This window comes from Oenanthe melanoleuca, chromosome 10, assembly GCF_029582105.1.
Source record: "Oenanthe melanoleuca isolate GR-GAL-2019-014 chromosome 10, OMel1.0, whole genome shotgun sequence".
Taxonomy (NCBI): Eukaryota; Metazoa; Chordata; class Aves; order Passeriformes; family Muscicapidae; genus Oenanthe; species Oenanthe melanoleuca.
This window is the reverse complement of record NC_079344.1, coordinates 12,021,852-12,048,906: the sequence shown is the minus strand read 5'-3', so window position 1 is coordinate 12,048,906 and position 27,055 is coordinate 12,021,852. Positions and strand designations below refer to the sequence as shown.

At 53.3% G+C, this 27,055-nt stretch overlaps 1 protein-coding gene across 1 annotated transcript; it reads left to right on the top strand.

Annotated features, from left to right (window-relative positions):
- Positions 1-1,009: 1,009 nt before the first annotated feature.
- On the top strand, positions 1,010-25,702 carry RGMA (repulsive guidance molecule BMP co-receptor a). The gene is made up of 4 exons (XM_056500229.1): positions 1,010-1,111; positions 8,114-8,229; positions 19,897-20,408; positions 22,594-25,702. Exons 1-4 carry the CDS (start codon positions 1,098-1,100, stop codon positions 23,281-23,283), a joined length of 1,332 nt encoding a protein of 443 aa, XP_056356204.1. The 5' UTR covers positions 1,010-1,097; the 3' UTR covers positions 23,284-25,702.
- Positions 25,703-27,055: the final 1,353 nt, after the last annotated feature.

The following is a 27,055-nucleotide window of genomic DNA, read 5'->3' as shown; positions in this document are numbered from 1 at the left end:
ACACTTTGCAAAGGGCTGCTATTATCCATGCACTACAGCGACAGCATATTTAGTGTTTGTGGCTCTGGGGCTGCAGTAATTAATTGTGTGTCTGACACTTTGGTTGGCACAGCCCGGCACCCAGAGCTTTCCCATCGCCCTGGTACCGTGCATGCCAAAACCAGCCCCCACAGGCTTCTCTGGGAGATGGGTACTCACCCCAGGAGTGGTGGGGAGACTTGGGGCCGAGCTGCCACACTGCCCAGCTCTCGGCAATGCTGGGTGCAGGGACAGCTGGGGTGGGCAACTACACTGAGGGGCTCTTAGAGCAGCCTGGGGTCTCCATCCCTTCCCCACCACACAGTCCTGCTGAGGATCCTCCTCCCGCCCCCAGTCCAGTCTTAGACACAATCCCTTATCAATGTAAAGATGCTCTCAGCACCTACACACACCCCAGGGGCTGGAGAGGGGGGATGCCCCCCAAACCCCACTTCCCCTTCATCCCCTCCTGCTGCAGGTGGAGCATCCCCACCTCTCTGGGAAAACCCTGAAATCCTCCTCCACGTCCCCAGCCCTGTGTGCCGGTAGGCGGAGAGGGGGTGCTGGGGGTCGGGGTGTTTCAGCGGAGACCCCCAGCCCCCTCCGCGGGGCCGGGGCTGCGCCTCCCTCCCTCCCTCCTTCCCTCCATCCCTCCCTCCCTCCGCCGCTCCTTGCGAACGGCGCTGCTCAGCGTGTGCGGAGGGAAGGAGGGAGGAGGGAGAAGAGAAGGAGGGAGGAGGGAGGGGACCTCCCTATCTGGCTCTATCTCCTCCGCTGCCTCTCACATGCTCCGGGAGGGCGATGCGGCTCCCCGCGTCCCGCTGAGCGAGGCCGCCTGCACCCCGCCGGGGCTGCCCGCAGGGCGGGGGGCTGCCCGCGCCCCTCGGCCTCCACCCCCCCGCCACCCCCACTTCGACCCTTGGGGGCTTTTATTATTTTATTTCGCTTGGGGTTTATTGTATTCAGTTTTTTATTTTTGTTTTATTTACCCCTCCTGGAAAAAAAAAAAAAGTAGATATATATATATATAAAACAAGCCGCCGCTGCCTGCACCGACCCCCGCGGGGCTGGAGAGGCTGATGCGGCCGCCAAGGTAAGCGGGGCGGGGGCTGGGGGCCCCCCGGCCGCATGTCCCCCGGCTCCCTGCATGGCCCTTCCTCCTCCGAACCTGTTGAGGCTCTCGGTCTCCTCCTGGCTCCCCCCACCCTCCCCGTTTTTATAAGGAACCTCGATTCTTCCCGCTTCCCCTGCCCAGCGCTCCCTGCCCGGCTCGGCGCTAGCTGGCATGCATGAGGTTATTCATTTATCCTCCCTTCTGATGGTTGCCACTAAAGCTGCTCCCTGCTGCGCTAAGTCAGTCGAGTAATTCCTTGCAGACCACTGATGAGAACTGTAAACATCCTCCCCAATATTTCCCCCTTTCCCTTGGATAGCTCATCCCGGGGCTGATCGCGGTTATCCAGAGCGGAGCGGGGACACAAAGCTTTCCCTGAGCTCCCCTGGTTGCAAAGTGCTTGGGGGGCTTAGGAGCTCCGAGGGAAGGAAGGCGGGGGGTGACAGCTGGGCAGATGTGGCACACGGCTGGCATGGGCACATCTGTGTGCAGGGAGAGGATGGGCAGCTGGAGCGTGGCACGGCAGGGGCAGCCACTTCGTTCCTGATGTTCTGAGTGCCTAAATAGCCCAAAACCTCCTCCAGAGGGGGGGACAGAATGCAGCCCCTAGATAAGACAGCTCAGACTCACCAGCTAGAGCAGCCCCTGCCCAAGCTTCCACTCTGGGACATGCACGTTGCCCTTTATAAAAATTATATATATTTATGGAAACGGGGCTGCATTTGCAAGACAGGTGCTTTTTGTTGTGGTGGTGGTTGCGTGGCAGGAGATGAAAGTTTGGTGTTGTTTTGATGTGATTCTTGATTGCTGCCTGTTGGAGTAATTGCATCGCAATTGCTCAGAGGTAGAATCAATTTCCCCAAATTGAGATTTTAATGGGAGCTCGCAAGCTGCTGTTATGTCATGTGGTTTAAGGCGGCGTTGGATTGCATTTATTTTATAAACTGGATACTTTTGCAGGCGGCGCAGGGATAACAGCACCACCCAGTGGGGCCGCAGCCCCGGCCCAGCCCAATCCCAGTCCAGCCCAGTACCAGCCTACTTCACCGCAGTCCCAGCTCAGCTCCAACCCTGCCCTAGTCCCAGCTCTAGCCCCAGTCCCAGCCTTAATCGCAGCCCAACCCCAACCCAGCCCAGCCCAGCCCAGCCCCGAGCCAGGCACACCCGGGAGGACTGCTGGTGCCAACTCCAAGATGCTTCCCCTCCACAAAAACTCCCATTTTCCTTTGCCAAAATGCCTACAGAAGTGCTGGATTAAAGTTGTTTAGGTTTAGGGCTTTTTCCCCCATAAGAAGGAATGTCTCTTTCTCAGATATTCAGGACAAAGTTTTAAATCAGCTGAGGTCACTGTCACTCAGTGCTTCACAACTGAGAACACAGGAAAGGCATCCTGTGTTGGGTTGTATTTCTGGCCACTGCTGTCAGGAATTGACAGAAGGAGACCTGGGTGATTGGGTTTCACAGAGCTTTTTCCAGAGGATCCTTCAAACACCCCTTGCTCAAAGGGCTGCAGATGTAGACTTGCAAATACTCGCTGCCATCTCCCACCTTTAAATAGGATCGAGGAGATGTCCTTAGCTGACCTGTCAGTCAGAGGAGGGGAATTAACAAGCTATGTTTGCACTTTCTCGAGATGTCAGGAGCTTTTAAAAGCAGCAGGGAAAGACTGTCCCATCACACAGACTGGCTTCAGTCTCTGCTGATAAATACCCAGTTCTCTGCAATTCTTCTGGTGTCCCTGCCCATGGCAGGGGGATCAAAACTAGATGATCTTTAAGGCCCCTTCCAACTCCAACTATTCTGTGATTCTATGATTCTGATCATTTTCTGGCAGTTCAGACTTATCCATCTTTTCTGCTGAGCTGACATTTGGCCATTTGAACTTGTTCTTGGGAACCTCCCAGCCCATCTTCTATTTTTGCTTAGAGGGGAGCCCAGATGTGAAGAAGATACACTACAGAGATATTGCTTGATATCTACCCCAAAGGGGAGACTGGGCCAGGAAGACCAACTCCCTGCAGAGAATTAAATATACAGATGGTGAATTCCAGCCAACCCTCCAAACACTGCTGAACAAGGGATGGTTACAAACTCCCATGTGTAGGAATTAGGCCTCACTGCCCCCGCCCCCCCCGCCCCCCCAGGGCTTTGCAATAAGGGAAAAGGAGAGACACAAATGAATGCTACGAGTTAAAAAAAAAAAAAAAAAGATTTTGTGATGAACTCTATTTGCCTTAAAATATCTCTGCTTGTTTTGCTTTCTGTCATGGGTGAGAGTGGAAGTTTTCCACCAGCCCATCTTCCCTTCCCCTTGTGCAGCTTAGCTGCTTTTCAGCATTCAGAGGTGATTTTTATGGCTGTGGGTTTGGAGCAAACAATTTGAGGAGAGATTACCCACTGTGACTTCAGTGGGGGCTGCTGATAATCAGTTAATCTGCAGATGCAAAGATGCAGGTCAACAAAGAGTTCTTACATTTCATTTGCTAGTGGCACAAAGCTGTATTTTTTCCCACCTTTCACAATTGGCTTCTTATTACACAGACAGGTTGGTGATGTTCACAGGGGCAGCTGTGGAAAGGAGGGTTTAGATAAAGCAACAAACTTCTCTATGCACTTTGCTACAGAGGTGGGTCGCTCTTCAAAGCCCAGCTTTGTGCCATCCCCTCTGCCTGTCCCATCCAGCTAATGCCAAAGTTCAGTGCAGGGCACTAAAGAGATCTTGGGGGAACATTTTCCTGCTCTACCTGCAAGGAAACATTGGTAGGGAAGGGGATTTAGATGCATATTCTGCAGCTTTGGGTGCACAGCTCAGGGAGAGTGTCTGCTTGGTCAGCCAGGGAAACTGTAAAATGATAAAAAATGGAATATTGAGTAAAAGGAAGGTCTTTAAAATTAATTGCAGATATCAGAGGTGGCTGTTACTGCATAAAGATGTTGAGGTATTTTTGGTTCTTATTCAGAGGGGTTTTTTTCTTTAGTAAGGGAATGGTTCAGCACATAAGTGTTTGCTTTCATTTCCACAAACATTTTGAAAAGGATCAGTTGTCAAACCTCTCCAGACAACAACTTGGGGGTTTCCATTCCAACTTCCTTTCTTCCTCCCTTAAGGAGCAGCTTGCTTTTTGCTGCTCACCCCAAACACACACAGATCCCTGCAGAGCATTTCAGGATTAGCTTCCTGCAGGAGTGATTATGGCTTATCCCAGACAGGCCACGAGTTGAACACTGTGCCCTGAGGCAGAGCAGGCAAAGGCACAAGTGTGGAGATAGTGGTGTGAAAAGTGGCCACACAGAAAGTTCATGGAAGAGTCAGGAGCAGACCAGGAGCCCCAACATCCATTCCTCTAACTACCAGTTGCAGCCCTCAGAAATACCCATGTTTACTATTTTAGCCATATAATTACAGGTAGTGAATGATTGCATTAGGAAGGCTGTAAGGGGAGCCCTCATCTGCAAAGCTCTGGGTTCAAACCAGCCACATTCACTCAGCCCCACTGAAGCTCACAGCCATGCAGGGCAGAGAAAAGGAAAGTTCAGCCCAGCTGAGTGTCCCATGGGATATGTGACTCCTCCAGCATCCTGCAAACACCTCGGAGAAGGCTGTGATTTGCATGTCAGCCCTCCACAGTGACACCAAACACGGCAATCACCGCGCAGATGACCACGGAGGTGCCTGTGCCCCGGAGCTGAGCTGCTGCAGTGGTTGCATTTCAGTGGTGGGTGGTTTCCCACATTCTGTTTGCAAGGAGCAGCGGGCTCAACGCTGCCTGAACAGGGAGTCCTGGATGAGCTTTGAGAAGGAAAGAAATTGGGGGAAACACAGTCTCCACATTTCCAAGCCTAGCTATCCCCGTTAAGCAGTGCAGAGATCCGAATTTCACACAGCCTCTGGTTCAGTAGGCGACTTAAAGTCCAGATCTTTGATTCAGCTAAACAGAAAGATGATGTTTATTTCAAAAACGTGTAAGGGGGAGCAGGATTTCAGAAACACACCTTATTTGGGGCCTTTTCCTCCCTGAAGTTATGGTTTGGACACATCTGTTGTTTTCTCCAGCGAAATCCGCTGCTTTGATGGGTGCCAAGAACAGCAATCCCATTTGCAATGCATGATGCAACGGAGCAAAATCAAGGAGAAATTTTTACAAACTGGAGCCAGGGGCATCCGACCGTTGCTTTATGGCAGCACAGTTTTCCCTACACCAAAGGCAGAATTTCCATCAAGGGTCTTATTTTAACTGTAATGCCTCAGACTGGATTCCAGGCTATCGTTGCCATGTGTCAGCCTGCCCCAAAAGGGCAATACCAAAGTGCTGCTTTAGGTCAAACCATCAAAGCAGCCTCGCAGCAGCTATTTAACAGCTGGGTTTTAAAAGTTCCTAATTCAGATGGATTTTTTTTTTTTTTTTTTAGTTAAACAGATCATGTTAAATGTCATCAGTGAGGATAACAGCAGAAATGATGTTTTTCATTTTGAAATAAAAGCAAAAGTTGCATTGCAAGAGGAGAGGGTGGGAGCAAGAGGAAGGGATTTGAGGTCTGGAACTCCATTCCCTGGATCTCCCCCCGCCCTTTCCTGGGCTCTCCCCAGCTCACAGACCCTCTCTCCTCCCCCCAGGCCCCTTCCAGCTCCAGCTGCCTACACATCCCATCAGCAGGCATTTCTTCTTGGGTGGTAGGAGCAGCTGGCAGGGTTTGGACATATTTGCCCCTGTTTGACATCCCCCACAAAGAGGTGCTTCGAGTCGGCGTTCCTCCCACACTGCCTCTGCTACAGGTCTGGATCCGGCCTGCCAGCTTTCATCTCCTGCCCAGCTCTGCCCACTCTGGCAGCTCCTCTGCACACAGAGATCCCTCTGACTTTAGTGGACACCGTCTGGGTGCAGCTTTGGGACCATATATTCCAAGACAGATATTCCGTTAGGCAGGCAAGGCCACAGGATTTTTGGATCCCATCTGGGTCCCAGATGGAAAAGCTGCAGTGCTTTAATTCCTGTTGCAGCCTGGATAAAGCCCTAGAGAAGCTCCTCCTTCATTTGAAGGCATGGGGGCTCACTCCCCTCATGGAGAAATAGATAGGAGTTTAAAGATATCTTTGCTTTTTGGATATTTATTCCCATCTTCTCTTCCTCTTTCTATGGGATGTGTTGTACTAGATCACAGGTTGAATCAATGACAGGGAGATGACAAACTCGTTAGAGACTTTAAGCCCTGGTCACTTGAAAAAGCATCCTTAAGGATGTTTATGAGCTGGAAGAGGAGGTTTCCAAGTATAATTAGAAGAAATGTCAAGGAGAATCCCAGCCTACACCAGCCTGCAGGAGGAAAGATGCATGGTCTTACAGAGTTGGGAGAAGGGTGGTGTAGAACAACCAGCATCCTTTTATTCTTTGTATAATAACCCCAAAAGAAAGGAGATTAAACATCAGGATGGCAAGGGGACACGCCATCAAAGGAGAGCTAATGACCCAAAACAGGGAAGTTATTAAAGCCTACACCCGTGGGCACCCTCATTCAGAAGTGGTGTTAGTTCACTGTGGCTAAAACATCCCTCAAGGGAAATTTTTAAGAGATCCAAGCTAAGTGCATGTCTTCCTCCTGGCCCGGCCCTCTCATGGGTGGCACAGACCTCTGGGACGGTGGGGATGCAGATGCAATCTGCTCACCTCCACACGCTGTGGCATTGCAGGAGGAAGAGAAGAGCAGGATCCTGAAACCCAGCAGCAAACGCCTGTGTGTTCCCAGCTGCTGCTCCATCTGATCTCTGTGAGCAGGCAGGGCTCTCCCAGGGTTGGTGTGGGACTGCACAGAGGGTCTCTAAGAGAGGCTTAAAAGTGAGATCTCGGGACAACCAACAAAACTGGTGAGACTTTCCCCCAGTGAAAGCTGAATATCCAGGCCTATAGTGGGCTGGGGGTGCAGAAGAGGCCGTGGTGGAGGTCCTGAGACAGTGAAGGTTTTGTTATTCATCTCCATCAGTCCTTGGTGGGCTGGCAGCTGGATCTGGGGTACCTGACAGCCGTGCCCCTATGTAAGGAGTGCCAGTCTAATGATAAGGATCTATGAATGAGACTTTCAGTTTCTGAGTCACCTGGGGTTACTTCACCGCTGCCAGTGCCAGCACAGGTGCAGGTGAATGACCTGGAACTGTTGTGAAACTCTCACCAACCATGGTGCCAGGGCTGGGAAGACATGGAGGAGCTCCATGTGCTGGGGGAACATCATCCCCCAGCAGTCTGGAGACTTCAGTGTCGCTGCACCAGCTGCCTAAAGCCCCCCTGCCTCAGTTTCCCTCCTCTGCTGCACGACAGCCCCTTTACCCCAAACTGCCTATTTTTGGGGGATCCAAAGAGCTCTTGGTAGGCCCATGGGAGAGGGGCACGAAGGCACAGTGGGGTTGACGGGGTGGGAGGAAGCCCCCCTCTCAAAACCGCCAAGACCTGCGATGAGTCGCAGACATCGAGAACCCTTCCCACTACCCATCCTCCGTGGGAGCACCGCCTTCCCCGGGGCACGGCAGAGCTTGGTGGCTCCATGCACAGCCACAAGCTCCCGCGCCCGCTCCCTCACGGCCGCGCTCCCTCACGGCCGCGCTCCCATGGCCGCGCCGCTCCCGCCCCTTCCCTCAGCATGGCCGGGGAGGCGGGCGCGCCCGGAGGAGGAGGCGCAGACCAGGATGCAGGCATTGGGAGGCAGCGGGATGATTGATGGCCGGGGCTGGGTTGTAATGGGAGGGGACGGAGAGGAGGAGAAGGAGAAAAAGTCTGTGTAATCTTTCAGTGCGGAGCCCGGAGCTGGGGCCGCCCGTGCCTACCGCGCTCCGCGGAGCCATGCGGGGCTTTTGATTTAATTTTTTTCCCCCCAAGTTCTTTCGACTGATTTATTTTTCCCTTTTTTTTTTCCACCCTCTTCCCCTCCTCCTTTCTCCTTTTTTTTTTTTTTTTTTTTTTTTTTTTTCTTCTCCTTTTTAAACTCTTCTTCCAGGGAGAGGATAGTGGTTAAAGCTCGAGCTGGATGGATGGGTATGGGGAGAGGGGCAGGATCCACAGCCCTGGGACTTTTCCAAATCCTCCCTGTCTTTCTCTGCATCTTCCCTTCAGGTAAGGAACAGCCTCTTTATTTTGCAGACTTTTTCCTTGTGTTTCTGGCAGCCCTTGGATCGCCGCCCCCGTTCCCCTGTCCCTGGGCCTCTTTCCCTCTCCCTCTCCTCGCAGCAGTTTGCCACATGTTTAAAATAAGCAAGCGGGGCTCAGTTTTGGTGCGCGCACCCCCAATTCCCCGTTCCCCGAGCAGTCGCGGTGGGTGTTTTTCCTTGACCTCATCTTCTTTGTCTCCCCGCTCCTCATCCCACAAGGAAGGAGATGGTGGAAATCAAAGCGGCCAAGGCAGCCGGGAGGTGTTCCTGACAGCGCCGGGTTACCTTGTCCTCCCCTCCCCGGCTGCCGCGAAAGGCACCGGGGGCACACTGCTGGTGGGGGGACCCACACATGAACACCCCCGTGTAAATTTCTGCCGTGAAAGCAGTGGGGTCCCGCTCCCCTCGGCGGAGGGCAGAGCCGGGAGGGTGGCGGAGAGGCTCGGGGGGGTCACTGCGGTGTGATTTGGGGTCGGTGTGGGGTCCGGGGGCCGCACGGGCAGCGGGGCGCACCTGGGCGGGCGGGGGATGCGCGGGCGCTGCGGGCGGCCGCCCCTTCTCCCTCACCGCCCCTTCTCCCTCGCCGCCCTGCGGCTCTGGGGGGGCTCGGCACCCTGGTTTGCTTGGAAACCCTGCCCTGGCTGGGCCCGGTGTGTTGTGCTGTCCGAGGGAGGGATGGCAACCAAATGGTCCCGCGAGCATCGGCACCCCCGGGCCGGCCGCTCGCAGCCGCCGCGGGGCTCGGCCCCCCCGCCGCCCCCGGCCCCGATGTTTGTATTGTGTCAGAAAAGGGGAGAATTTCAGAATTACAGCTGAAAACGCCATCTGTTTCCAATGAATCCCCCATAGTTTTTCACAATGTTTTTGGCAGATCTCTGCCTGCAAATTCCTTCAAGCCCTGAGTGCTTGTTTTTGTTGGGGGAGGGGAAACCCAGTCCACAGAGGCGGATTTGTTCCTTCCAAAACTCTCCAGTTTCTTTACCTTTTTTTTTTTTTTTTTTTTTTTTTCACTTGCAAGGGGGGAAAAATGGAGAGAAAGCAGGAGGGAGAAAGAAACGCTCTAAGGCTTAAATCTCCCTATCTTCATAGTTTAGTAAAACTTCGCTTTTATTTTTTTAAATTTTAATTTATTAATTTTTAAATCGCCTCTGCCTTTCTTTTGCATAACCGTAGGTGAAGTAGTCTTGCACACACATGCAGGAAATAAATAAATAACTGCTTTATGCCCTTCCTCCCATCTTTGCCCTCTTCGCCCTCTTCCAGGAAACCTTTTCAGCGCTGCCCTTAGCACTGAGGTGCTTCTCTGGACCCCACTTTTCCCATGGGACTTCCCAGCAGGCTGGCAGCTGAACCCCAGTTTTTTTTCTGGAAACTCTGGAGCTGCTCCCATATGTGTTGCTTAACGCCCTTTTCGGAGCGGTTGAGTTGCAAAGCATCGAGGCTGTGAGATTTACGGTGCAAGAAAGAACTTGATAGGAGATCTGGCTGGCTGCTTTGTTTGATTCTCCCTTCAGCAGTCAAATAAGGTGCAAAGAACTGGCAGAACGAGGCGATCCAGAGCCCGCGGGAGTGGGGCGCAGGCGGAGACGGGGCTCCCCGCGCCCTGGGCTGGCAGCAGGCTGGGGGCTTTTTGGGAAGCTTTGTGGGTGGGAAGGTAGGAAAAAGGGGGGATTTATTCCCTGCCGTATCCTTTTCCCCTATGCTTCCTGGGAATTTGTGGGTTCCCAGCATCAAGGAGGCTTTGCACCCCTCCTGGGAGCCCCAGGTGAGCAGGGCTGCTGGAGGCTGCCCAAGCGGGTGCTCGGCGTGTCAGATCAGAGTCCTGCCCTATTTATTTATTTGCTTAACCCCCCTACGCTCACAGCCCGGGCTGGATTCCCTCTTGTGCTGCTCTCTCACTGGTGGCTTCGCCCTGCTGCCTCCTGGGCATCCCCCACCAGTCCAGTGCCTTTGGTTGGGTCCTCTGGCCCTGGGTCAGGGTGACCGTGGGGCAGCTGGGGAAGGAGCTCTGGGCAGAGCAGGCCACGGCTCACAGTTTCCTTGGCAGAAATCCTCCTTGGAGCTTGTGCCAAGTCCCAGTGTTGGATGCTTATGGGTGCTCTCCCATCTGAGACCCTGATCTCCTGGGTGAACCAAACCTGTGCCTCCCAGTACAAGCTGTGCTTAGTTTTCTTGCAGATCCTTTTGTACTTCCAAAATCTGGCCCTGGGTGTTTTTGCCCCAGGTGTGGCAGGCTCAGGTTTGCTTTGGCTTTCCCTGTTTGTTTCCAGCTTGGCTGTTTGGACTGTAATACACTCCTGCCTCCATAAAAATTTGGAGTTCTCTGCTCCTGGTCCATCCAGGCAGCGCAGTAGATTCCAGATAAGGATCCAACTCTATTGGAGGTGTATCAGAGTAGTCAATAAATGGCTTTTGTCTCAGCAGAAGGGAGGTGATGGCAGCATTAGGCCAAAATTGAAATGGGGGCTTAGAGGCTAAAATAACCCCCGCAGTGCTGTGAACAGGGAGCCCATCCTGGGGAAGGTGGAGGCAGGCGAGGAACGCGCCTGTGCGGGATGTTGTCAGGGCAGAGAAGGGAGGGATTGAAACGTAAACCTGGAAATATTCTGGCTTCCCTGTCTTGTTGCAGGCTTGGAGCTGGTCTCGTACTTGGAACAGGGAGTTCTCTGCCATTGCCAACAAGGCACGTTGTGGGGCTGGAAGGAGGCGCCTTGTTTTTAATGTAGATGGGATGGATATGTTGGGTTTTTTTCCACAGAAAATCGTGGAATTCCTGGCCCTTGGTTACTGGGGATAAGGCAATGTTAAGAGTAACTTCGGGTTTATCATGGAAGCAGTGGATGTTTCTTTCTCTGTGGCCTGGACAGCTGTGCTGAGTCGGATGTGCACATGAAAGTGCTCACAGGGCTGGGCAACCATAAAAACTTCCTGACCTGGGGGCTCTTCTCGGGCTCTGCCCTGACCTACTGTCCCTGGAGAGCCACTCTGTGGCCCCAGTGACAATGAGTTTTGTGGTCTCTCTACTGGCTCCCTGATGGGCACATCCCATAAAGCATCCGTAGGCTCTGGCATGGCAGTGTGTGGCCCAAGCAAGCCCCTCCTCAGCCTGTCAGTCCTTCAGGGGATCCCACAACCAAGCCCTACTGCTCCCAAGGGGTAAGTGTTGGTGAGACAGCAAAAGAGGTCAGGGATGAAGGCTTTTGAGCCATCTGGATGAGTTTGATTTGGTCTGATTTGCTTTTCCTGTTGGAGCAGACACCAGACATGGAATAAGGGAGTGTGTAAGAACCCAGGACCAAAAGAGCCTCAGGGTCCCAGGTGGTTTGACGGGGGCTAGAGTAAGCTCAGGGCTGCTGGAATCCAGGACTAATGTGTGCTGGGGTTATGGGGAAGGGGTTTTGGGGAGGATGGGGGTTGCTTGGAGATACAGCTGTGGTGAGCAGGTAAGGGGGTGCCCTGGCCTGTGTCTGGCTGTCCTTGCAAATCCCATCCTGATGCCACAGATCAGGAGTGAGCTGTGCAGGCAGGGTCCTGCCTGGCCATGCACAGCATCCAGAGTGCACTTGTTAAGAGGAGAGCTCCTAAATGCCTTTAAAAAGCCTGAACTTGGCAGCTACTGGGATGAAAAGAGGATATTTATTCCCTTGTCCGTGAGCTCTCAAAATAACAGTGCGTTCGATTGTAGCCTCAAGATTGCTTTGCACTCAAGTGCAGCCCCGGCTGAGTAAATCACTGCTCCACCAGCTGAAATTCCTGCAGCAAGGGGGAGAATTGAATTATAGCCAACTGCAAAACCAGATGCCATCCCCTTGATGAAGTCATCGGGCTCTCACTGCAGAGAACAAGCTGGCTCCGACACACACACAGCCCTGGTAGGCGCAGACTGAGCCGCTCTGTCTGACGGCCTGGCCGTGGTGTGGGGGGTGGCCAGGGTCTCGTGTCCCCACAGCTGCAGGGACAGCAGGTCCTTCACAAGGGTGTCAGGTCCCACTTTGCACGGCCTGAGCATCCAGAAGTGTTTTGCCATTCAGTTCCCAGCAAGCAGAGCTGTGCCTGACGTACAGGTTTTATGGGTCAGGCAGAGAGCAAGCTTCACTTGAGGCCAAAGAATTTTCTCCTCCCTTGGTTTCCTCTCCTTCCTGGACAGCTGTTGACTTTGGTCCCCAAGGCCTTAGTAATGATCTATGACATTTCGGGTTTTGGACAAGCTACCTTTTTCTCTTGCTATGTGACACACTCCAGCTGGCCCTTTCTGAGATGACAAGGGCATGTGGCAGGACATGACTCTGAACGATGCCAGCCCACAATGATGAGAAAGCATCACTGTGCTGGGATACAAGTGGGGGAGCTGTGGGACTAGAGGAGTTAGAAAGTTACTTTGTTCCTCTTTAAATTGAAACCTGAGTCCAGGAGAGGCAGCATTTTTTTCTGAAGGTCTCTGTGGCTGTGAAAGATACTGTGGCTTCCATGGGGATATGAGCGATGGGGAGGGATACTGGTGCTGGGTGGGAGCCCAGCTGCAGGAAGGGATCCACAAGATCCCCTGCATCCCCGGGTGGGGCTCCAGCATCAGTCAGGTGTCTTGATGGGCTTGTGGGGCTGCTGCCTTCCAGCGGGGCAGCTGCCACCCCACACCCTGCGCAAGCCAACGCCTCCGATTGAGATGCCGCAATTTTTTGGCAGACATCTAATTGTATAAATTTGCCTCATCCAGATTTATGTGCTCCGGGCTTCTCTCCATCTTCTCGTTTTGTATCTCATTTACCTCTGCGTTTGAAGGGTTGAAATTTCACAAGAGCACAGCAGGGATGATTATTCCTAGAGGGAATCCACACCTGTGAGCAGAAAGCGTTTCTCTGCCAGCCCTGCCGCGGCCCGGGCGAGGGGGAGGAGGGCGAGGGACCCGCTGCCACACCTGGGGGGCCCCCGGGCACTGGTGGGTGGCAGCGCTGCCTTCAAAGGCACCCTGGGAAAACAGCTTTGGCGTGGGGAGAGTGATGTCTGCTGGAAGCCTGGAACACTCGGCAGTGGGGGTGGCTGGCAGAGGTGACCTTATCCAGGGACTGCTGCTGCAGAGGGATGGGGGCATGGGTGGCGCTGGCTGAGGAAGAAGGTGAGGGTGATGCTTCATGCAGGGCATGAGAGTGCAAATTTACCTCTCTTCCCATGGCACTCATCTTGGGTGAAAGCCTTAACATCCTTCAATGTCCATATCTCTGAACTGGACCATTTTCCTGAGGAGATTTGCCAGCTCTTGGGAACTGTTTGTGAAAGAGTCCAGGTGCACTCCTGACAGGGAAAGTCAGGTGTGCAACTCCAGAATTGCTTCCCAGCCTGCAGCACACTGTGCTGGAGAGCCAGCTTTGTTAGTGCCCTTCTGCAGATGAAGAGTCAGAGGAGATCACTGCCCTATCGTTTCCTTGCCTGCTCGTCCTCATGGAGGAGTAAAAACTGCATCTTCTGAACCACCCACTGGCACCACTTCCTCTGAGCAGGCAGAAGCCCAACAGCTGCAGCAAAGGCCCGAATCCCAGGAGGAAGATTCAAGAACCACGTCTGTAACTCCATTGCTGCGCTGCCTGTTGCGCTGGTTCCCTCTCAGCCCATCGTGCCTGCTCAACTCCCCGGGGTTTGCTGGTAGCTCTCAGAGCAGCAGGGCCCTGGCTGGCAGCTCCGCGGGGTTGGTGCCCTCTCGATGGTGGCTGCTCACCCTTCTCCCTGCGCATGATGCCGAGGTGAGGCTGCAGGAGCAGTGCTGGCTGGGGGCTGGGGAGAGCTGCCTCGGCTGGCGCGGAGCATGCCGGGTCAGCCGTAAGCTGAGGCTGGAGCCAAAAGAGCTGACTAAGTGACAGGATCAAGGGCTCCTTCGGCAGCGCGCAGCAGTTTGTGCTGTAGCTGCTGAGGACACTGACTCTGCTGCTTTCCTGCCTGTACTTGCCCCGTGTCTCTGCCATGCCTGCAGAGGAGAGATGGGGGGCCGTGAACTCGGCGCTGAGGACAGAAAGGAGGTGGCCGTGGCAGGTCCTCCGGATGCTTTAGTGATTGACACGGGCTGAAACGAGAAAAATCCTTGTGTGTGTCCATCTTCTGACTTCAAGGAACTGGTTTCTCCTTCCCCCAGTATCCTCTTGAGCAAGACAAGGACTGGGTTGAAGGAAGCTGCATGGTTTGAGCTGTGCTCTGGGGCAGATCTAGAATCACTTTATCGTACACAAAGTAGGGCCTTTGCCTGGATTTAATGCATCTGCTGCTTTTGCCGATGGAAATGAGCACATAACTCCAGCGTGGAAGGTGGCCCCTCCGAGCCAGCCTCCCCACGCACACCCTTGCAAAATATGAGCCCCAGCTCTTTAAGAGAGTCAGGTTTATTTTTCTCCTTCAGTTCCCTCCTCCCGGTCCTCCCCCCACTTCAGTGCAACTGAAACCTGATCTAATCCCTTTGCACATGGGTAATTTATTGGTCTATTGGGCTTTTCTTGATGGCAAATTGCATTGTCTTTCTTCCTGGGTTGAGGCTTTGGAGCAGTTTGCTGCATTCCTGCAGCTCTTTTCTCAGGGCTGATCTTTCACACCCCCTCTGAGCACAGTCAAATCAGTTTTATTGGGCCTCTTTGTTATGCAAACAAGGCAATAATAACCAGGCTATTATTCTGCAAGATTGTGCTTGATTAACAGTTCAAAGGAGGTCGCTGGAAGAGCCCGGCTCTGCCTTCCCGCACAAACCCTTTCACCAAGCTTGGGTCAGGTGGCCCTTGGCTCTTGCTCGCCCCACGGTGCCCCGTGGAGCTGCGGGAGAGCTGTCCCTGCCCGTGACATCCCATCCATCAGGGCTGCACCGAGCCGCTCCTTTCTCTCCCTGGTGTGACAAGGCGCCGGCTGATCCGTGTCATAAAATAGAATCACTGAATGATTGGGGTTGGAAGGGAACTTTAAAGGTCACCCCGTCCAGCCCCCTTTCCATGGGCAGGGATCTCTTCAATCTCACCACCTCTCTGGGAAACCGGTGCCAGTGTCTCAGTACCCGAATTATAAAAAAAATCCTTCTTTATGTCTAATCTCACGAGCCTCATGGGCATCCAGATGTGGCCACCATGAGGAATGGCTCATGGGGACACCCCCGGGACAGGAACAGCACAAGGGGCTGGATGCAAAGCACTGTTCATTCCCTCAGCTTGGGACTCCTGAAACCTTGCTGGAAGCAATCCACGGTGCCGTGTTTTTAAGGAGCAATATGATTTTTTATTTTTTTTCTTAAACTCTTTTGGGGTCATTTTCATGCTGGTGGTGACTGCTGTCTGCCTGTGAGCAGAGCAGCCCACATATCCTTGAAGCTGGCAGATGTTGCTGGTATTTAGCACCTTGGAGAATTGTGCCTTTCCTATTGAGGTGTCAGCATAAATATGTTTATTTAGATTACTTAAATAAATATGTGTTTAGGAGCCTAAGTCTGGGTGCTCAGATCTGAGGCCAAAGGTAATTACATTTTACTGTGTTCTCCAAAAAGGCCCTTTACTGCATGTGTGAGGCTTGCACATCTACACTTCAATCCATGTATTTGGAAAAACGCGGGATGATGTATTTGCATCACATGTGGGTGATGAAATACTTTCCAGCCCGTTAGGAACCAAGAGGATATTAAAAAACATTGCTTAGCAGTGAACACTTTAAAATTAACAGGTCTGGTGAATGTGCATTCAAGACTCTTAAAATAATTGGCTTTTGCTTATAGAAATTAATTTCCAGTAATTCTTTTTGTTACAGGAATTACAGGAGAATAGAGAAATGTTGGTTTTGTGAAAGAGCCTGATTTGGGTAAATGAAATCCAGGTTACTTGACACCAGCTGAAGGGAGGAAAGGGGGGCACTGGTAATGAAATGCTGTTAGAGTTAGGTGTGTGCATATGTTGGAACACTTAATTTGACATCAAGTAATGCAGTGTACTGATGGCGAGGGCAGAGCAGTGGGGCTGGGGTTGTGTGATACCCCAGGACCCTGAGCGTGTGTTTAGTTGTTGATGGGATGTTCAACATCAAGGGATGTTGTTGAATGGAGGAGCAGGGCTCTCCAAACCAGGAGCTCAGGAGAAGGTCACAACTCATTGCAATGTCCTGGTTAAAGGGCTGACCTCGGGACAGTTGTGAGCGTGTCCTTAATCCCCGTGTCCTGTCAGGGGTGGTAGGTTGTGGGGAGAACGAGGCTGCTGGAGGGAGATCTGATGGAAGGACCCGGCAAACACCTTCCAGCAAGAACTTAAAAGTGCAAACCGTTTAGCTTATCTGGAGGATTGACAAGGGACTTGATTGCAGTGTGTAAATATCTTTGTGGGAAACACACTCGTTACTAACGGACCTTTTACTGCTTTGGAGAAAATCACTGTTTCTTTTTATGTCCTTACAATGAAGTCAGATAAAATCCACTTAGAACCAAGACCCGTGTTTTGTAAAGGTGATAAACTCCTGAAGCAGCCCACCTGGAGAACGGGGTGGCTTTTCAGTCAGCACAGACCTCAGGAGTCCTCATGGGAAGTGTCCCTGAACAAACGGGGGATATGGGGGATATGGGAGGGGTCTCTCGTAGTCCAGGTGGTTTTCTGATTTTTTTCTGGCTTTAACTTTCTGAAACCGTTGGTTTCAAGATAACAAAGGAAGTTTTGTTCCCCGGTTTGAGTGGCACCAAGGCCTTGAAAGAAGATCATGGGGAGGGTTGGGAGGTGGCTTGGAGGGGTTGGATTAAGGCTGCTTTGCCATGGGCGAGAAATCACCCAGACCTGGGGATGTCTCACAGATCCCAGGAGAGCCTTGCTGGGTTCCTGCTTGAGAGGGATTTGTTTCCATGCTAAGTCATCTGTGGTTGAAAAACAGAACCATTGTGAGTCGATGGAAAATAGATTATGCGAAATTGAATAAACATCGTTTCTTGGCCAGGGTACAAATGAGCCTGCACCACTGTGCCAAAGCTGCTGCCAGAGGGGACGAGGCAAGGCTGCTTGGGAGGGGTAAGGGTCGTGTTTGCTCTCCTCCACTGCCTGTCAGCTGTGGTCCCTCCCCAGCAGCATGAGGGGTTTGCCATGAGCGTGGCTGGGGAAATGTCCGTGGGCAAGGCCAGACGTGAGCTGTGTGTGAGCTCACACAGCGCCCAGCATCCAGCCGGGGCACCTGGATTTGGAGATGTGGCCTTATATGGGGCCCTGAGCGAAACAGCCAGAAGGGGATGGGTGCCAAAAGTGGAGCGATAACATCGGAGAGCAGAACGCTCCCCCTTCAGGCGCACGGAGGAAGGAGATGGGCTTCCCTGCCCTCCCTGCCGTTGGGATTTTTTGATTCAGTACCTTATAAAGTCATGTGTGACCCCGGGCAGGGCAGCAGTGAGGGATGCTCAGCACCGGGATGTGTCCAGCACTGGGTGTTGGGGGCTGTTTAGCCTCTCTGTCCCTAGGCAGCCACAGCTCACGCCTGCATCTCCTCATCCAAGCAAGTGAAGCAAATCCTTAAAGAGCAAGAGGCTGTGGGTTTATTCCTACTAAAAAAATCCCCTCTATGCAGTGGCTGAAGGGCTGGAGCAGGCAGAGTGCTGCTGCCAGGAGTCTGCAAGCTGCTCACTGGATGAGATGCTTTGTGTAGTGCATCCTGATTGATGCCTTACTGAGCTGTGGGGTGTGTGGCTCCTGCGTGTCCAGGGATGTGTCCTCCAGCTTCTCCTGGGGCTGTGCGGGCAGGTCTTGCTGCAGTGACAGCACCTTCAGCCACATGGAACCCCAAGGCATCCTCAAGCTGAACATTAGCATAACAACTAGGAGAGCAATGACTTTAATTGCCTGATGCCACAAGGGTTTGGGATAACCAGCAGTGGTGGCACTGGTCACACTCCTGCGTGCTGTTATGACAGTCCTGGAAAACCACGCTCCTGGGATGAACAAGAGAGGGATGTGACATAATAAATAACTTTAAATTTAACCCATACATTCAGAAGACTTAGCAAAAACATGAGCCAGTTTCTCAGGTCAGAACCTTGTTGTTGAGTCCCCTATGGTCAATGATGAGTTAAAGGCTTTCCACAGAGCTTCTTGGAGGTTTAAGTGGGATGCTGCCAAGACCAAACAGCTCCTGGGTTCTCGGTGCTGTTGCTAGCATCTGAGTTTATTAAACATGAATTTTAAAACTGTGAGGAAACTGTCACCGTTTCCTATTTGCACTTCAGTCTTCTTGGAAACAGAGAGGAGACAGACTTGTTTCTCACAGCCGAACTGCTCAGTGTTTTATAGTCTAAGTCTCCCTTTCTGATTTTCCAGCACCAGCTCTGTTTAGGTTTCCAGCACTGTGATGTTTAAAACTCAAGCATACTGTTTTCCCTGAAACAATACTGGGTTTTGTAACTTTCTTTTTAAACAAATCAGAGATACTTCTGGCACGGATGCCTTCCCAGGCTCCTCCTAAACAAGCCCCGAGACAGGAATATATGGGTACGCCTGCAAAAGGCACCATGAAAGCATCTGGAAATGGTGGGGCTTGTCTTCTTCTCCTGCTGCCTTTTCTGCCTGAGCCCATCCTGTTTCCAGTTGCTCCAAGGGGGTGGATTAAGAGGAGAGGAAGGAAAATGCCATGAATTTTAAGTAGTGTGAGCCTGGGTTCACCCAGCAAGACTCCAAATTGGCAGGGGCAGAGCAGTGTCTGCGACATTCAGCGATGGCCATGTGCTTTTCTGCACAGCTGCTTTCAAGTCTGCTCCAGGGAAGCTACACTGCCCCAGGGAGCAGGCGTTGTGTGTGGGGGGAAAAAAACAGGATCTGAATTTTCTTTGCCTTCCTCCTCCTTGCCAGGAAGCGCCAGGGCTGCGGCTGAGCCCGGCAAAGGCCCTGCAGCCTCTGGCTTCGCCTCTGCCTGGGCAATGCACAGGGTGGGAAGGGGAGGCGGGGGCTCGCTGGCATCCCCCACCTGCTGTGCCGGTTTTTCTCCTCCACCTCTTGTTCTCTCTCAGCGGGCCGTGGTGGGGAACGGGCTCCCAGGGCTGGGCAGAGCCGCACAGACGTCAAGAAAGAGGCTTTTTGGCTCCCGTTTCTTTCTGCAGGCACGGGGACAGGGACGAGTGCTATCAGTGATGGTGGATGGCCTCTGGCTGTGCTGCAGGGTGGGATATGGTACTGCTTCTGCTCTGACCTGGGCACTGTGGTTGTGCTGCTGCTCAGTTTTTCCAAGCCATAAAGGAGAAAAAAGGAAGAGAGCTTTGTGTTGGTAGAGCTCAGTCTGGACACAGCGCCCAGTAACTCACGCAGCACATTGAGAGTTTATTATAATGTCAAACCCTAAAAGGGCATTAAAAACCCCATTGCATCTCCCCCCACATTAATGATCCTCCCTCATCACTGCCTATGAATATGCCCCATTCTTCCACACCATGCTTTCCCCCATGATCATTCATCTTTTTGGCTTCAATTGGGGCAGATCCTGTTGGTTTCTTTGGCTTTGATGCATGGGAGTTGTGCCATGTGAGAGGGTCACGTCTGGCGAGCGAGGCCCCGTCACGCGGCCGGGCCAGTGTCATGAGTTTGGGCAGCGGGAGGAGGGCGAAGCCTCTGCACGGGGATGGAGTTGGGCAGGCCAGCACTGACCCCCTCGTGTTCTTCCCCTCTCACAGTGACATCTCCATGCAAGATCCTCAAGTGCAACTCTGAGTTCTGGGCGGCCACGTCGGGCTCGCACCACCTGGGCGCGGAGGAGGCGCCGGAGTTCTGCACGGCGCTGCGCGCCTACGCGCACTGCACGCGCCGCACCGCCCGCACCTGCAGGGGAGACCTGGCCTACCACTCGGCCGTGCATGGCATAGACGATCTCATGGTGCAGCACAACTGCTCCAAGGATGGCCCCACGTCCCAGCCCCGCCTCCGGACGCTGCCCCCCGGGGACAGCCAGGAGCGCTCCGACAGCCCCGAGATCTGCCACTACGAGAAGAGCTTCCACAAGCACTCGGCCGCCCCCAACTACACCCACTGCGGGCTCTTTGGGGACCCCCACCTCAGGACTTTCACGGACACTTTCCAGACCTGCAAGGTGCAGGGGGCTTGGCCGCTCATAGACAATAACTACCTGAACGTGCAGGTCACCAACACGCCCGTGCTGCCTGGCTCCTCGGCCACCGCCACCAGCAAGGTGAGCCTTGTCCCCCTGGACAGAGGTGGGCAGGGGCAGAGAGGCTTCAGAGCAGCCTTTCTTTCCTCTGTGTCTTCCCCCGTTTCCACATCTCCATGGGGAGGGTAAGAGCGTGAGCTCCTCTGAATTGAATGTTTGGCCCTCAATATCAGATGCCCAGTCTTCACTGAATTGTGAATTTCTTGCTGAGCACATCCAGCCCCATCACGGTCAGCAGATTGAGGTGCTGCACCTCAGGGGGCCTTCATGGCCAAGCCAGATACTGCAAATTAAGAGGGCTCCCACCTTGGGACTCCACATTGCTGTGAACAGTCAGATCAGGAACGATCTGGCATCTCTTGGGGGACCCCCAAGTCCAGAGCAAACCCAGGACTGCCCTCCAGGGAGGCTCCAACTGGCAGGAAAAGCCTGGAGGGAGCTGAGCTCCTCACACTGCCCTCCCCTCTACCCAGGCTTGTAATTGTCTCTGTGGTTTACAGCCAGGTCAAGCCATTTTGTGGGGAACAGTCTGTTCAGGAGGTGCTCTAACAGACTGAATAAACATCCTGAAGGTACGAGGCAAACACAGAGAGTCCAAGTGAAAATCTGCTGCTGTGATACAGCAGGACTTGTGTGTCACAGCCTCAGGAGGGACCTGGTGGGCTGCCCCTGGTACAGAAGCTCTAAAGCTAGCAGGGCACTTTTTGTGCCAGAGAAAAAGAGAGGCTCAGCAGGAGGCATCCTCTTGCTTTTGGAAAATGTGTGCCACCCTGTCTAGGAGTTCTGCTTCTCCTGTGTGTGGAGAGAGGAGAGAAGCACATGTAGGACAGGGGCTCCTTCTCTGCTCTGGATGTAACCCCTTTATCCTGGGCTGGAACTGGCATTGAGGTTCTGACCTGCCCCAGATAAACACCCTAAAGATACCTAATGATGCTCTGATGTCCTTACCTGCTAAAAGACATCAAAACCTGCTGAAGCTTGCAAGGAAGTCTGGCTGGAGGAAAGTGGTTCTTAAGGATTCCAGGACCTGCTGGGATCGCAGGATCACCATCTTAATTGAGCCTTTTCTCTTCTTATCTGCCTCAGAGGCTTGTGGTGAGAGGGATTAGTCATGAGATCTGCAGCGTGAGCTGTGGGAAGCACTGCTGTGGGCACTGTGCTGCTGCAGAGGATGGGAACACTCCATCCCTGGGGCTCTTTGCTCTTTTCTCCAGCCCCACCCTGCTCTGGCCAGGTCTGTCTCCTCCTTCATGGGGTCCATGTGGCAGGAGGTCCCCTTTGCCACTTCTCCCTCATGGGCAGAGAGGTGCAAGAGCAACTCTGCAAGAGCTGAAAGAGGAAATGTAGTTTGTACTGTTTGTACATGCAAATTCTACTCATTTTCCTCCCCAGGTTTTCCCTCCAAAAGCCAGGCCAGCAAGGGAAGAGCAGGCACTGTGAGGTCCTTTCTCTGGCAAGGGGCCTGTGTTTGAGCCAGCCAGGGGTGAGGAGGCATGTTAGGCTATGTTTGTGTCACAGAACCACAGAGTCATTAAGGTTGGGAAAAACCTCTTAAGATCGAGTCCAACCATTAATCCAGCACTGCCAAGGCCACCAGGAAGCCACCATGAAGCCCTAGAAGGGCCACCCCACTGGAACAGGCTGAACACATGTGCCTGTGGGGCTGAGATACAACAGGACATGTTTGAGGGCCCATGGGAGAAATCCTGTCGGTCTGCAATTGGTTAGGGAAACAAATTGGTGCAGCCCTTGGGATGTAAATGTCATGGGAGTCAGAGGAGAAGCTCCACCGCCTCCCAGGGAGTCAGGGCTCATCCCTGCTGCCATCTGCCAGCCCTGGAGGCGAGGCAGTGCTGCGTGCACGGGCATGCTGCCACAGGCCTGCGAGCAGGGATACTCCACCCAGCTCCAGCTGCAAGGAAGCTCCTGTGCTGGGCCTGGAGATAACAGGCAGATCCAGGTGGTGCATTCAGCAGCCTCTGCCTCTTGGATCTCTACACAGTGTCCTTACCCTTTTGCTGGAGCAGGATCACCATGTCTGGGGGGCTAAAAGTCTGGGCCACTTCTTGGGATGAAGGACCTGCCCATGAGCTGAAGGTCACGCTCCTGTCCAGACCGAGCATCCAGCCTTTCCACTGCTGGTGGTGGCTGTGTGCTCTCAGGTGGTCATCACTGGCTGTAACCACACTCCTTTCCTCCCCCACAGCTCACCATCATCTTCAAGAGCTTCCAGGAGTGCGTGGATCAGAAGGTGTACCAGGCAGAGATGGACGAGCTCCCCGCTGCCTTCGTGGACGGCTCCAAGAACGGCGGGGACAAGCACGGAGCCAACAGCCTGAAGATCACGGAGAAGGTGTCGGGCCAGCACATCGAGATCCAGGCCAAGTACATCGGCACCACCATCGTGGTGAGGCAGGTGGGCCGCTACCTGACCTTCGCCGTGCGCATGCCCGAGGAGGTGGTCAACGCCGTGGAGGACCGGGACAGCCAGGGCCTGTACCTGTGCCTGCGCGGCTGTCCCCTCAGCCAGCAGATTGACTTCCAGAGCATCCGCTCGGCGCAGGCCAGCGAGGGCCGTGCCCGCAGGAAGGGGCCCAGCCTGCCCCCCGAGGCCTTCACCTACGAAACGGCCACGGCCAAGTGCAGGGAGAAGCTGCCCGTGGAGGACCTCTACTTCCAGTCCTGTGTCTTTGACCTCCTCACCACGGGGGACGTCAACTTCATGCTGGCTGCTTACTATGCCTTTGAGGACGTGAAGATGCTTCACTCCAACAAAGACAAGCTGCACCTCTATGAAAGGACACGGGTCCTGACCCCGGGCAACGCTGCTCCCACGGGAACACATCCCACCCTCTGGGTAGCACTGCTGTGTTTGTGTTGGTTGTGCTTGTTATAGAGGTTTGCTCCTTCACGCGTTGGAGGGAAGGGAAAGGGGAGCAGGAGGCAACCAGGGATGAGATGCAGGTGTTGGAAAACAAGAGGTTGGACATCAGAGCCACATGGGTTGTCCTCAGACCTCAGTGTCTCTCTTGGTGCAAGTCCTCCACCTTCCCAGCTCTTGCCTGGGAGGAATGTGCTGCCAGTGGGACCAGCCAGGAGTTTTTGCTGGACTCTACCTTGTCTGGACCTTCCTCACTTCCCCCTCCTCCTGCTCCCAGTCGAGTGGGTGCTGGGGAACCCTTGTAGCACTCCCCTGGTCCCAGCCGTGCACGTGGTGACTGCGACACTGGCATTGTCTTCAGAGAGCAGAGCCCACGAGGAAGGCACGGAGCAGTGGGACAGGACCTGGCCAGCACAGCAGGGCAGGATGTCCTGCTCACCAGGGCTGGGCTCTGCTTTTCGGCACGTGCTGCTCTGCCCACAGCCCTGCTGTTGCAGAAGGTGGTGGGCAATGATCCCACACTTGCTTGGCTGCTGGTGCTGGCACCTTCTGGGTGGATGGAGGACACGTTCCTCAAGCCTTGGCCTGCTTTTTTTGTGGTTCAAAGGCACCCCCTATTTTGGCCAGTTCACCTGGTTGATTCACTCAGTAGTTTTACTCCTGTCTCCTTTGTCTCTGCCTGGACCCACCGTGGACTCTTGATGGCAGCAGGAGAAACCTGGCCAGTATTCAAGCGGTTTCTGCAACTTCTGCCCAGCATTGGGTGAGTTCCTCACACCAGTCGCTCTCTGGTCCCCTAAAGCTGGCAGCAGGGTGGCTGCTCAGTGGGAGACCCGACCTGCACCTCCCTCCAGCCCCTCCCTGCCTGTGGCTTGGCCTGGCCTAGCCCTGGCATGGAGCAGGAGCATGGTGCTCTTTTTTTTGCTGCTAGGTCTCTGCTCTGCTCCCCATCCTGGGGCCGCGACTTGCAACCCCGTTGCAGACCAGTTGCACCTTAAGCCCTTTGGGGCTTGAATCAGAAATGGGGCAATATCAGAATTCAGCCAGGAGATGGGTTGCAGCAGAGGACCCCCCCAGCTGCCTCCAGTTGTCTGTTCCCTGCCTCAAAACCATCACTAATTTCCTTCCCCCACCACGTAGTGCTGCCCATCTCCTCCACTCCGTGTTCCTCTGTGGTTCACCCGTCGCTCACTGAACAAACATCAAGACCACCTTTGGTCTGCGCCTTCAGGACCTCCTGGTGGGTTTCCCCCACCTTTCCTCAGGGGGGAGTTCCCACAAACAGGCCCCAGAACAGGTGTCACACTTGGGGGCACCTCCTGCTCTCAAAAGGGAGGTCTCTGGGCGTGATGAGACAAACTAGCACCAAAAGAGGTGGGAACAGGCTTGGTTTGGCAGTCTGAACTGGTGCCAAGAGGCAGCCTGGTGTAAATACTGAACATGACTATTCATTGTGTCCTTACAGCTCTAGAGGTCCATTTGTAAAGCAGCAGAGAAATGCAAACTTGTGTCAATTGATGTAATTTATATTGTCTCTTTAATATATAGAGCCCTGGCATTGATCTCGTGTGACTGTACAGATGAAAAGATGTAATTGGTTTTTAAATGTTTAAGGAAAGAAAAGAAACAAAAAGATGTGTTTACTACTTTGCTCCTTGCTTTGTTTGCTGATGCCCCAGATACTCTTGTTTAGGGAGATTTTGAAATAAGGATATCACAGTTTGGAGGTGCCGAGGGGAGCAGCCACTGGACCACTGCACCAGACAGTTTCATTTCCCAATGCACTAATACTCAGCCAGGCTGATTTGTTTCCTTTGTTCTAGAGAAAACAAATTTTTATCTTCCCTAGAAGTTCAAAATACACCTTTTGAAAGCCAAAATCTGTCTCTGGGCAGAGAGGAGGTTTACCCCACAGCTAAATGCAGCTGTGTGCAGCCTCCCTCTGAGCACACGGTGCTGCCCGACAGCTGCCAACAGGTCAATAATTCCCCTAAGGCATCCCCTTCCTATAAAAAAATCATCCCACAGCAGGACACGCTGTGGTCTAGGGACAGTTTCCATCCAAGGAAAGCCTGGTTATGGTGTGGCTCATTCCCTCTGTCCAGGTGGGTGCTCCAGTGGTGGCTGATGGGGCCAGGTGCTTGGGGTATCCCTATTTTAGAAGCAAACAGTGAAGCACTTTATTTTGGTTGTGTTTGACCCAGTTCTGGTTAAAGGTGAAGTGTGGCCAAGAATGACCCGATACTTGGAAACAAACAAAAAAAACAAAAAAATCATAGGCAAAGGGGGGGCATTCTGAAAAGGCCCCCCAGCTCCTCCCTGCGCTGAGACCCACGGGAGTGTCACCGCCTGTAAATACTGTAAATTATTTATTGAGAGAAACGCAAGTAAAGTTTGAGGTTTTTTTGACAATAAATGAGTGGGTCTCGCTTTGTTCCCTGTGTGTTGCTTGGTGCTGTTCCCACTCAGGATGCAAGGGTTGTCCCATTTCTGCACTCCCTCCAAAGCAGCTCTCTTCCACCTGAAGGACCCTCTGAGAGATCATCTCTGTCCTGAATTCTCCTGAGAATTTCACTCGAGTTGGATTTATCAACAGCCAAATAAGAAAATTAAAAAGGGGAGGGGGGAAACATAGATAATAAACCATTAGAGCCTTGCCTTGCTGGGAAAGGAGATGTGCAGCACTGGAGTGCAGGTGGGTGCCACCACCTTCCCCTGCTCACCCCAGCAGATTGGGTGTACATCCTGGTGATGGTAATTCCTCATCTCCCTTTTGTTGGGCAGCTCTCCTGTCCCAGCTGGGTTTGTTGCTGCCCTCTAATGAGGAAAAACAAAATTGCATTTTTTTTTTTCTGTTAAATTTTCGGGTTTTGAAATCTGAATGGACTCATTGTCGCAGCAGCTGGGGACATGCTGGGAGATGCTTAGGGCAGGTGGGACGCTCACACCAACTCAAAACACATTATTTAGGTGAATCCATGCAATCACCTGGGGCCTGGGGTGGGTTTCCAGCCCCACTCTGGCTGTGCCTGCCCATCCCTGGCCTTTGAGTGTTGGGCTCTGAGCTCCACGTCTGAGTGCTGGGGTGAGCCAGGACTGGCTGTCCAGGGGCAGCCAACTGCAGAATGATGATGTTCACCAAAAACTGGCTCTTTGCTGTGAGCTGGCTGCCCTCTAGAGGGTCTGCCCACTGTAAAGCACAGCCCTGTCCCTCACTGGGGGGCTGCAGGCAGGGCTGGGGGTCCTGCTCCCTGTGCCAGCACACAGCTTAGCATGGACCATGTCCTGGTGGGTGACACCTTCCTGTGGGACTGACCAGGCCTGCCTGCCATGGACAGTGGGAAGGGCTCATTTCCTCACCCATTTTGAGAAGGATTGAATTTAGGATTGAACTGTTCTCTGTGTGGTGCTGTGGACATGGGTGGGCAGGCTGAGCTGTGCTGGGGAGACACCTGGCATCAGGGTGCCCACATCCTTACCTGCCTGCTTAAATAATAAAAAAAAAAAAATTAACTCACTGGCCTCAGGTTGATTCACCCAGGCATGTAACACCCAGCCCAGCCCCATGCAGCCCCTGTGCCTCCCTGCAGCTGAGCCCCTCTCCCTGCTGAGCCCCATGGCTAACAGCCAGTCACTCTTTCCATTAGGAAATCCATTTTTCAGGAGCATGTAACTCAGCTGTGAAATTTCACTCTTGGCTGAAACTTGGCTCAGCAGCAAAGAGACTGGGAAGGGCTGGACCCAGTGGCTACAGGTGTGAAAAGTGCTTTTTACAATGAGCTTTTAT

What these genes read in the sequence shown, in the direction of transcription:
- RGMA (XM_056500229.1), top strand. An exon ending in TCTCTGCATCTTCCCTTCAG is followed by an intron (nt 8,230 to 19,896) that starts GTAAGGAACAGC and finishes CCCCTCTCACAG; the next exon opens with TGACATCTCCATGCAAGATC. An exon ending in CGGCCACCGCCACCAGCAAG is followed by an intron (nt 20,409 to 22,593) that starts GTGAGCCTTGTC and finishes CCTCCCCCACAG; the next exon opens with CTCACCATCATCTTCAAGAG.